Source organism: Pogona vitticeps, chromosome 4, assembly GCF_051106095.1.
Source record: "Pogona vitticeps strain Pit_001003342236 chromosome 4, PviZW2.1, whole genome shotgun sequence".
In the NCBI taxonomy this organism is placed as follows: domain Eukaryota; kingdom Metazoa; phylum Chordata; class Lepidosauria; order Squamata; family Agamidae; genus Pogona; species Pogona vitticeps.
Genome location: NC_135786.1, coordinates 143754900 through 143767196, shown reverse-complemented (window position 1 = coordinate 143767196; position 12297 = coordinate 143754900). Strand labels below are relative to the sequence as shown.

At 43.7% G+C, this 12297-nt stretch overlaps 1 protein-coding gene across 1 annotated transcript; it reads left to right on the top strand.

The window, feature by feature from the left end:
• Window positions 1-11957, top strand: ZNF622 (zinc finger protein 622). The gene is made up of 7 exons (XM_020781288.3): window positions 1-237; window positions 1741-2358; window positions 3322-3558; window positions 4620-4782; window positions 6311-6426; window positions 10797-10940; window positions 11625-11957. The coding sequence occupies exons 1-7, from the start codon at window positions 201-203 to the stop codon at window positions 11750-11752; spliced, it is 1443 nt and encodes a 480-aa protein (XP_020636947.3). The 5' UTR covers window positions 1-200; the 3' UTR covers window positions 11753-11957.
• The last annotated feature ends 340 nt before the right edge of the window (window positions 11958-12297 follow it).

Below are 12297 nucleotides of genomic sequence, written 5' to 3'. Positions count from 1 at the left end.
GAGAAGAGGAGGCGTGGCTGTTCGGGCGTTAGAAGGCCGGCAGCAGATGCGGGGACCGGGATTTTGAGCCCGAGGCGTTGGAATCTTCGCCCCCCCCCCGTCTCTCCAACGTTCTCTGGCCTCTCCCCGCCTTTCCATTGGGCGGCGGTGGACTTCAAAAGGGATCCGCTGCCTTCCGGGGTGGCCTGCCCTGCTGTCGGATGATGAGCGGCGAGGCCTCCTCCCCGGAGGCGCCAGGTGGGCTGATGGGAAGTTGGAAGCGCGCTAGAAGCAGCGGTTCCCAACCTTGGGCCTCCAGATGTTCTTGGGCTTCAACTCCTGGAAATCCTGGCCAGCAGAAGGGGGTGGTGAAGGCTTCTGGGAGTTGTAGTCCAAGAACATCTGGAGGCCCAACGTTGGGGGCCACTGCGCTAGAGCCCAGATGTTTTGCAGACTGGCTTGAGGGAAAGTTGGCGCCGGCACCAGAGTCAGAACCGGATGGGTCTTCGTCCAGGATCCGGCTTCAGGCTCCTCCTATTACCGTTGTGCCCCAGTAGTCGTCCCTGTCTGTAGCCTTTCCTAAGCATGAGTCGCCCCAACGTGTTGGGCTCTAACTCTCCTCAAGCTTTGATGGCAAGTGTAGTCTGAAGGGAGTCCCTCACCTAGAGCAGTGGTTCTTAAACTTTGGGTTACTCAGGTGTTTTTGAACTGCAACTCCCAGAAACCCCAGTCAGGACAGTTGGTGGTGAAGGGTTCTGGGAGTTGCAGTCCAAAAACACCTGAGTAACCCAAGGTTACGAACCACTGACCTAGAGGCATTTTGGTGTGTGTGTGTGTGTGTGTGTGTGTGTGTGTGTGTGTGTGTGTGTGTGTGTGTGTGTGTGTGTGTGTGTGTGTGTGTGTGTGTGTGTGTGTGTGTGTGTGTGTGTGTGTGTGTGTGTGTGTGTGTGTGTGTGTGTGTGTGTGTGTCCCCGTCCCCCTTCTGTGCTGTCAAGTCGGAACCGACTTAATAGCGACCCAGTTTTCAAGGTGAATGTATTATTGAAGGCTTTCACGGCCGGGATCCAATGGTTGTTGGAGGTTTTTCAGGCTGTTTGGCCCTGTTCTGAAGGTTTTTCTTCAAGGTTAGCTATTTAAGGAGTGTTTTTACCAGTTCTGGTCTCCCATTGAGTTTCTATGCTGGTGTGGGGATTTGAACCCTGTCCTCCAGAGCCCTTGTCCATTGCTCTGGCCACTACACCACACTAGGAATTCAGTGTAGATTTGATTTCAGTGGTTTCTTACCGTAATTTGTGGCTCAGTTTTTAAAAGAATGAAGGGTCTGCAAATGTGCAGCTGTAGATCTGAAGGAGTATTTAATTCCTTTCTGGAGTTCTTTTAATGAACGAATGACTTAGATGTGCTATAGGGCTGAAGCCTATAAGATGTATTTAAACTACGAGGAGAAAAACAAAAACAAAATTAAAGGGAAGATTTAATTTTTCAAACTGTTTCATGGTAATTAATGGAGGCCTCATTTGCACAAGAAGCAGATAAGAAGGCAAACTTCTGAGGGTACCACTTCTGACAGCACGTGAGAGCCCGAGATGAAGGAAAGGTTCTCCATACAAAATAGCACATGCATTTAGAAAGCTAGCATTCCAAGGAGAAGGGCTTCATCATATCATCTTAGAACTGCATAGCTGGAGGGGACCCATATATCTAGTTTTTCACTTGTTCTGGTCAGCTTCCATTATTATGTCTGTTCGCTTTCTGTTCCAGCCGTGGCATTGTATACCTGCATCACCTGTCGTGTGGCTTTCAAGGATGCTGAGGTTCAGCGTACCCATTACAAGACTGACTGGCACAGGTACAATCTGAAGCGGAAGGTGGCAGGGATGCCACCAGTGACAGCCGAGAACTTCCAGGAGAGGGTCCTGGCCCAAAGAGCAGGGCTGGAGGAGCAGAACAAAGCCACGGCTACGTACTGTACGGCCTGCAGCAAGCGATTCTCCAACTTCAATGCTTATGAGAACCACCTGAAGTCCAAGAAGCACTTAGAGCTCGAAAAGAGAGCTGTCCAGGCTGTCAGCAAAAAAGTGGAACTCCTGAATGAGAAGAACTTGGAGAAGGGCCTTGCTGAGGAGAGCGTGGACAAAGATGCCATGAATGCCGCTATCCGGCAAGCCATTCGGGCTCAGCCATCCTCGTCTCCAAAGAAGGTTTCCTCATCCTCTGTTGGCACCTTTGGATCTTCGGTTGCTGCAGAAAGTAGCCGTTCAGCCCAAAGCAGAGAACATGTAGAAAAAGCACCCCGACTTCAGTGGTTTGAAGAGCAAGCCAAGAAGCTGGCGAAAGAGCAATCTGAGGATGAAGAGGAAGGGGACGACATGGAGGAAGGTAACAGGATGAGGGCAGCTTCCACATACAGCTTGGGGTTTTAAGGAAAGTGAATCCTTTTCAGCAGGAACCGAGAAGTGAAGAAAATGTTTTCAGTAGCAGTGCTTAGGATGATTGCTAATAACAACCCCAACTTAGAAGCATTCCTGCTTTTTTCTTTTCCCCTCATGTGAGAAGGAGTGTGTTTTTTCTGATGTCCTCTGGGGGTGCATACTGGTTTTCTAAAAACATGCATACTTCTTGCTTTGGGGAAATTGTGTGTGTTGCTTTTATTGATAGATTAATTGGTTAATTGGCAACCTCATGCAGTGGGCTTAGAGGTCTGTGGTCAGAGGACATCTGTGGCTTGTTGCAGGGTTGTTGGCAAGTCTTTGGGTCTGAGTCTTTGTTACCAAGTCCAAGTCCCTATTTAAAACAAGTGTTTTCCCCCAGGAAAAAAAAGGAGGGGTGGGTGGGTTCTGAGTTGTGGGTCAAGTTCGAGTTATTGGAAAAAACCCAAGCAAGTCAAGTCTGCGTTGAGTCGCCGGTGCAACTTAAGTCTGACTTGACAGTGAGTCCTTTGACTCGAGTCCCCATCCGTGGCTTGTTGCATGGATGCCTAACTCACTGCCTGGAGAGCCCCCCATGCTAGGGCCAAACCCTGGTGAGCATATCTTGCGGAATCGAGTGGGAATGGTCCCCGTGGTGAAAAAGTGTACATTGTTCTGGATCATCATAGGAATCAGCCACGAGATAGCAACGACAGTCCAGAGACTGGCTCTGATACATGGTGCAAAGCTTGGAGAACCAAGGCAGATGTAACATACCGCCTCACCTCACCAAGTTTAGATGTGTGTGAGTAGGAGGGTAGATACCAGGGAGACTAAAGGAGGTGTGTAGAGATCGTCATGTTTTCATGTTCAGCGCAAATGCCTGAGTGTTTAGTCCTGTAGGCACAATTAAATGTTTACTTTGCTTTGAAAGGTTGGGAGGATGTCGACTCAGATGAAGAGCTGGAGTCTGAAGAAGTGGAGATGGAAGGAATACCAGATGGACCAAGCGACAGTGGATCTGATGCAATTCCAGTGACAGACTGCTTATTCTGTTCCCACCATTCAAGCTGTCTCATGAAGAGTGTCGCCCACATGACGAAAGTCCACAGTTTCTTTATTCCAGATATAGAATATCTTGTAGATCTCAGAGGGCTGATTAAGTATTTAGGTAAGTCTCGGAGCTGTCCAACTCTTAACCAGAGGACATCACATTGCTGATCTCAAGGAATCATAATGCAACATTCATCATAGTGTTGTTTTTTGTTCTTGTTAAACATCAAGGTGACCAACTTGTGGTCCTTCTACTGTTACTGTACTGCAGCTCCTATAAGCCTTAGGTGGTGGCAAGGAAAGCTAGGAATTGTAGTCTGATGGTATTGGGAGAACACTGGTTGTCCAACCCTTAAATATTTGAACATTGTTTGGCATTTTAATGATTAAACACATAGATTCTTGACTCCCCATCTACATTAGTGTGGATGAGGCTGTAAGGGCACAGAGACTACTTACTACAGAAGGATGCTGTACCCCAGATTCAGTCCCTGCACCCCAGATATTGGGTGTAACATTTGAAGGAGGGATGCAGTTAAAGTCCACTATGCACAGAGCCAAACTGTCCTTTCCTTCCAGGAGTTTTCTGTGGGTAGATGTCATTGGACTTTATCTCCTGGCACTCCTTGGCGTTGCTGGTGAGACTGACAGAAATTGCAGTCCAAAAACATCTGGGGGGCAGACTTTACTAACCCGAATTGCTAAGGAAGGCAGAAAAGATGGTGGAGATTCTTGACAGTGGGAGCGGTTCTGTTTTTTCCCCCTATCTATGTGTCATTTGATATGCACATATGATTATTCAGTTCTTGGTGAAGGCACTACTTATGCTACAAAGAGCAGAATACTTGCATATAGAAACCAATTGCTACCATGCACACTCCATAATAACACAGTTATTTAGAGTTTGCAGTGGCCAGTTGAGGCTTGGCAGAGAAGAGCAGTCCTGATTAATAGCTCAGGTTTGTGTGGACACATTTCTGTTACCTGGACTTTTCATATATAAGACATAGGTATTTTGTTTGGGGTTGTGCATAAAGACCAGCGATTTGCTTAGTATCTGAGCTTACTCTGTGTGGCGTTTCGGTTCTACAAGGCCAGTGTTTGGATCATGAAATAGCTGAAGAGACTGAGCTGATGCAAGATCAAAGTACAGCATCTCTTCCCTTTTGCAACTAACAGGAGAGAAGGTTGGCGTTGGGAAGATCTGCTTGTGGTGCAATGAGAAAGGGAAATCTTTTTACTCGACCGAAGCGGTCCAGGCACACATGAATGACAAAAGCCACTGCAAGCTCTTCACAGAGGGAGATGCAGCCCTGGAGTTTGCTGACTTCTATGATTTCAGGTAGGACATGACAGCTGTCAGATTAGAAAGCACAACCGTTCAGCTTTGTGTATATGTTCCATGTGACCAGGTTGCTTCCGACATACAAGTTTTCAAGGTAAGATGTTCAAGGAGTGGTTTGTCGGTGAGACTCCCCCTTGAGCTTCCATGCAGGAATTTGAACAGCTGAGTGGGAGGTTTTATTTATAAGAATTGTAACATGACTGAAATCCTGTTGCTTTGTGTAGTGAGGCTGAACTAGATTAAGCCCTTTGAATCAATGGAATGTATGGAGGAGTTGTCTCACCGGACACCTGCCGATTCAGCGGGCCCACTCTAGTTGTGACTTGCCACACTAAGCAGCAGGATTTCAGCCAACGCATATAGAACCATTGTTGTACATGGGACTGTGTGGAATACAAAATGGCAGCTCTCTACATAGCTGATTGATAAGCTCAGCAAAAAAGATTTGCATCACACCCTTTTGAGGATAATAATTAATACTAAGCTTATATCTGTTTCCTGTTATCTTGGACCCCTTTCTTTCTTTTCTTTTCTTTTCTTTTCTTTTCTGGTGATCCATTGCATCATTTAATGAATTCTTTTTTCTCTGAGTGTGGTATGATCTTTTTGAAAAAGACTAAACTGATTGTCCAGCATAGCCCTGGACCATTCCAGATAAGGGTAGGGATCTCATGTTGACTGTACCTGTGGATACACATACTGCTTCTAGAAAACGGACATATCGAAATGAGAGCTAGTCTAGAACTTTTTCTTTGAGGTGACTAATATTTTACAAGATCAGTATCCAACCAACTGTGGTTATGAGAACACATTTTTAAAAGGGGGAGGGTCTCCATTTTTTTTCTCCTGCGTCTCTGTTTTTTTCTCTTTGCCTCAGATGGAGTAATCCTGAATGTACTATGTGAAGATTGGTGTTAAAATGTGTTGAGAAATTTCAAGATTCCACCCCTTTCAGAGATGAGCCAGAACATCTGGCGGCTTGTTCACCCTATGGTGGCTTGTTTATATTAGCTCTATTCGGGTGTAAGAGAATTAGATCATTTAGAGCCCGCTTTGCCTCTCTGTCATCACTTCCTTTGCACAGTAATCTTGACTGAAGTGGAAAGAGTCTCACTCGTACCTTGGCAATTGATATCAGCAAGAACACCAGCTTTCTTGTTCACATGTAGGAGCCTACATGCAAGCAGGAACCTCTTCAGTTTCATTGATCATCCCATTAAGAAAATGGCAGTAGAGATGAGAGGAGCTATGTGCTCCCCTTATATTGTGCTGACAAAATCAGATGTTTCTGGCACCTTTTTAGTGTTATCTAATGGCAGTGACATATTGTAACAATTTGGGGAATACCTTGTCAAGAAATCATTCACATTAGTCTTGGAAATCCCGACTGATGAATTTGAATGAAAATTCCAGGTGGCTGTTGGTTTGGGGGTTGACCTGTTAAGAGTGTGGCCACTGTTAAGGGTGAAACTCCTATTTCTCATTTTCCCCCCTAACACAAGATGTTTCTGTTGCTGGTTCATAGGAGCACTTACCCTGACTATCAGAAAGGAGAGGAGGATGTGGAGATGTCTGATGAAGTGCCATCACATAAAAATTTGGAATATGATGATGAATCTATGGAGTTGATTTTACCTTCTGGTAAGATTATTATTGAAAAATACTAGGATTATCCTGACTGACTGACAAGTTCAGAAGTGCTAGTGTGCCTTTTGACTATTTTCAGAGAGATGGCAGAATTCATAATGGGTAGTTTTGATGACTGTGCCATGGTATGCTGAAAATAATTACAGTGGTGCCTCGCTTGACGACGTTAATTCGTTCCAGCGAAATCGCTGTAGAGCGAAAACGTCAAGCGAAATTTTAAAAACCCATTTAAACGCATTGAAAACCTTCAGTGCGTTCCAATGGGCGAAATACCTGGTTGTCCAGTGAAGATCCTCCATACGGCAGCCATTTTCTGGTACCTGTAATGCAAGGAATCCGTCCCTAACACAGTGGGGAGCCATTTTCTATAGCTGGTGACCATTTTGAAACCCGACAATCAGCTGTTTGCTGATTGTCGTAAAGTGAAAAATCGGTTCCCAAAATAGGGAACCGATCAACGTTAAGCGAAATTCCCCCATCTAAACATCATTTTGCAATCGCAAAAGCGATCACAAAACTTCAGCATTAAGCGGATTTGTTGTCAAGCGGGGTAATCGTTCAGCGGGGCACCACTGTATCTGAATTCTTTCCATTGTTTATCCTTTTCTAAACTAAAAGACTGAATGAAGAAACTAATGCATTTTCTAATCCAAAACATTCATTATTCATTTAATACCTCCCAATAGAGAGACCCAATGTGGTTTATGTAGAATTTAAAATACATTAAGACTGCAATATTTGTGAGGGGTTGGTTCCAAGCTCCCCTGCCAGAAAACACAGTAATAGAAGCCCTGTGTATAGCTTAGTCTCTCGTTCCCTCTAGTGGGCAGTTCTGGTAATAAAGCTTGGAAATGCATATTTATGGGCTTTATTTAATATTTTCAGGGAGCAGATAAGCGAAACCACAAGTACTGATTCCGCAGATACAATGGTTCTACAGTGGGAAGCAACTAAAAGTATAGTAAATTACAGTGTAAAAACAGCATGTTACACATTTAAAAAAAACTGGAAAAGGTCCTTTAGAACAGTTTTGAAACATGCTTAAAGATAGATAATAATTTGGCACCAACTAGTGCCAAATTATGGCCCTCTGTGGGATGTTACTTTCTCATCAGTGGCTGCTAATGAGTCAATATTGATATGAATGTTGCGAAGATTATTTTTACAAATGAAAATAACTAACACACACTTCATTGGATGGGGGCATCTGGTTCCCTTATTTCTCTTCCCCTGATCTCCCCAATTCTCCAGTGATTCTCCAGCAAAATTGTTTTTACAGCCAAGATCTTGGGATCTTTTGTTGCCCTGAGAGAGGAGTGTCTCTTCTAAGAAAGTGCCTAACCTCATGTATGACACTCATGCTATTCTGGCCATGAGTTGTGCTTGCAACTTTGCTCCTTTTGTGAGCAGTCAGATGTAAGTCTCACTGAGTTTAATGTGTTCATGCAATCCTGGCATTGGATTGCCTTGCAATTTCCACACGCCCTCATGTGGTACCTTTTCATCTCTCTAGTCAGGTTATTAGAGTTTTTCTTTGATCTGCTCAAAAGACTTCTTTGAAGGTGGCAATGTTTGCTAACAGGCAGTGGAACTGTCATTTTTCATGTGCTCTGTGGGACAAGTTGGCTGCAAAATGAAGGAAACAGATGGCCATGATTAGGTTTAGAGTTATTTGAAGTAAGAGTGATTTCTAGCAAGCTGTAGTGCAGAAGAATCATTTGCTGAGGTAAAAATGTACTGAGGGCAAATATTCTTTTAATGACAGAAATAGGAAATATGAGGTCATTAGATGCTGGACTGCAGCTTCCATCGCTGGTTAATCTGGTAGGGCTGGTGGAAGATGCAGTACAGCAACATTGGAATGGCTACACATTTCTCATCCCTCAGAATAGGGAAAGTGCATTTTTGTACATGTGTTTCCTACCTCAAACTTCGGTGAGGCATAATTCTTAAAAGAGGGATGTAGGAACTCTGGAAAATCTCAGAATTTAATCCTATTCCAGCATTATAATGTGGCAACATTTTTGGAGTGACAAAATTGGTCCCTGCTTCCCTTTATCACCAATTTCACGTGAAAGGGGAGAGATCTCTGATCCATTAATAATCTCCACATGAGTTGGGATCCTGATTTTTCCAGTTCTGAATCCATGTGGAAGAACTCTGGCTCTATTCAGATGTAGGGTGAAGGAAGAGATGATGGGGCAGGGCTAGTGTGCTCCCCTTTACACATGATGAGTTTAATTATAAAGTCTGAATAAGGCTGTTGGTCCCAGGTATGTTTAAGTTCACCAGCATTAGGTGGTGCTGCAGGGTTTCAGAAATCCAGTCTCTCAGCAAGCGGACATGCAGCTTGTTCTCTCATAGGGGGATAAGGGAGATGGCTTCCATCATAAATATTGATTCAGGTTGTTTTTCTGACTCATCAGCACAGGCACATGGCTGTGGACTGCTGTCCCCTAGCTTCCATTATATCAGATTTGGGTTGCGGTAGCCCTCTAAGGACATGCAGGTTTAGAGCCCTTTGCTCTGGTGTGAAATGGAAGCAAGTTAGTGCTCTCCAATTGTGCAAAAATTCTTTTCCCCGCTTTCCTCACTTTTTGATCATATGCCGTACAAATTGGATCTTGGAAGGGGCAAAGTGACATCCCTGATCATCCTGGGCTATTTCTGGGGAATTTGGGGTGGAGAAGCTGTCAAACTATGGGCTTGTAATCCCCTAGGAATAATTGGGGGTATAGCTGGAAGGTGTTTGCACTATTAGAGACTTCCTTTTTAACACTTCACAGGGAAAAATGGTCATGATAGTATTTTGAAGGTGGTGTTGCTATGCGTCATCAAGTCCAACTTATTGTAACCCTAATAGGATTTCAAGGTGCATGATATGTTCAAAGAGTTGTCTACTATTGCCAGCACTCCTCCAGTGAATTTCCATGGCTGACTGGAAACTAAACACAGATCTCCTGCTTTCCAGTCGGGCACTCTGTCCACTACACCAAACAGGCTACCAATTTGAATATGATTGTCTTCATTTTCCTGAACACTTGTCAGTTGGTGAACAGAACATTCTGATAAAGTGGCATGCTGCAGAGAAACAGTGCGCTGGGTTTATTCTGAGGATGGCTTAGTCATGCCTAAAATAGAGATATTTACGTCAGTCATGCCTAGCACACCCACTGTTTCCCCTTACTCTGTGCTAACCGTGACTAAATCTAGATCCAACCCATTGTGTTAAGCTGTTGTTCTCAACAAGACAAGCACTCTGCTGCATCAGTAACACGGAAGATTTTTTTTCCTCATTAGTTTAATCTGCAATGAAGGGGACTTTTGAGCTGCAATTAGATTTTCTTCCATGGTTCTCTTTATATAATTACAATGCTTGTGCCATATGGAATGGGTTGCTACCTGTGTAAGCCTTCCCAGTATAGTAGTACCTAAACACTGCATATTGAGCTTTTAGCTCTTTAGGATTGTTGAGTCTAGGGCAATGGTTCTTTAATATGTGTTATATTCCATCTTTCCTTCAATGAATTCAAGACAATATGCATGCCTGTCCTCCTTCCCAGTTTATCTTTACAACAACACTGTGAGGTACATCAAGCTGGAAAAAAATGAGTGACTCAAGGTCACCCAGTGGGTTTGATGGCCGAGTTAGGACTAGAATTCTGGTCTCCCTATAGTCCAGCACTCCTAACCACTGTACTACACTGGGATGTGTATCTTACGTCCTATGCAATGATCTGTGTAATCACAGAAACAATAACAAAACTTTTTCCAAGAAGGACATGTGTATGATTCCAGTCATTGTGTTACTACAGTATGTTATTCATTTATGATAACTTGTTTTTCCAGGGGAGACACACTTGGAGGTTTCAGAGTTATTGCTAGCTGATCAGATTCCACAGGTGGATAATCTGTGAAATGAAAGGGTTGATAGGAAATGAGATGTCATGGATGCAGGTTGGCATGAGCACTGAACAATTTAGTCGTTGTTATGAAAACATGATGTCCCATTTGGTCAACACCTGTGACCCCCATGGTCGGGAACCATTGGTACAGCAGAGCATCTAATTCTCAGCAGGACCCCCATGACATAATTGTGGGGTTCCATGATAAAATACTCATATTTGCCTATGCCAGTAAGTTTTCTTTAAATACAAACACACATTAATGCATCCCTCCACATGGTCTAATGATCCTGTCCTTTGAGAATTCTAGGGTTTACAGCCTAGTTACCTTTTGTTTTCCCTCTGCAACAGGATTTCAGCCAAGGGGAGGGGTTCCATTATGATATTCCTAATTCCCACTTTGTCTCTGTTTAAAAAGACAAATAGCTATTTACTCCCTTTTCTGTCACTTTACTAAAGGTGCCAGGATTGGTCACCGTTCTCTGATGAGATACTACAAGCAGCGATTTGGCACTGTGCGAACAGTAGCAGTTTCAAAAAATAAACAGGCAGTGGGCAGAGTGTTGCAGCAATATAAAGCCCTTGGATGGACAAGCAGCACAGGTAGGCAAACAACTAATATATCACATCAGTGCTGTTATTAACCAATGCCGTTGAGAAGCACCTTTTTGCAAATTGTACATAGAACATGTTATCTGGAAGTAATCAGAATAACAACTAGCTAGTAGTGGCATATCCTTGGTACTAACACATTTTCAAAGACTACATATTAATACAGTTGTTTTTATTTTAAATTTCTTTTACTTTTATGTATTGTTGTTAGCTGCCCAGAGTAGACTACGGTTTAGATGGGCAGGATATAAATTGAATAAATAAATAGATAGATAGTGAAAATCCTGTTGCCATAAGGTATGCCAAACAAGGCTTATGATGTCATCTGCTATGGTGATTTTTCAGAAAGAAAATATTTCCAGTCTTCCTCTCTCCAGGTCCCAGGGCTCTTGTTGGATCCCTTTAATAGTGAGGAAGCTGTCAAGAGCTTCAACATTGGGGTGAGGGAGGGGGAGAGAGGTCTTTAATTAGCTGCAATTGCCACTGCTGGGATGATTTTACTGGGATAAATTCCAGGGCCAAAATTGAATGCATCTCTAGTGCAACCGTTCTGACTCAAGCCAAAAACCTCAGTCTTTCATTGCCAAGATCACAGTAGATTAGGCATTCCCCTTCAGAAAGGTCCTTTCCCCATCTGCTAGATGTTGAATATTCGCTCTTTCTCTGCTGTTGCAGGAGCAGCGCTGGCTCGTGAGCGGGACATGCAGTACCTCCAGAGGATGAAAGCAAAGTGGATGCTGAAGACGGGCATGCAGAATAATGCTACAAAGCAGACACACTTCCGCATGCAAGTCAAGTTCTGAGAGTGTCTAAAGGTACCTTAAAGCTTGACCTTGCCTTTTCCCCCTGGGGGGAGGCAAAGGGAAGGCCCAGTAACCAAATATTCTGACACTGGTTGATCCCTTTCCTGTGGCTGTCTGTATACTGCTGTTTCAAAATCTTTCCCAAGGATATCATTTAGCCCAATAGAATGCTGATAAATCAATAAAAGTCTATGCATAAAAAGCATGCATTGTTTACTAGTCATTGTGTTGCACTTGCATTGCGTTTTCGACACTATAAAGTGCTTTATATACATCCCTAGTATTGGAAAGGTGGGGGAGCATTACTTAGCGAAACATGGCTGGATGCTTGCTAGTTCCCTAGAAACAAGGTCTGAAAATTCAGAGCCTTTAATAGTAGTAATGTGTTGATCTGACTGGGGAAGTTCCATGAATTCCCATAGAATACTTCAGAAAGGAGTGCAAGATGTTGCAGAGACCACTCTCAGAACCTAGTGATATTACTGGAAGTGGCATTCGTAGAAAGTTCTAGCATCTGTGAATAATGTGGACAAAATGCGGGATAT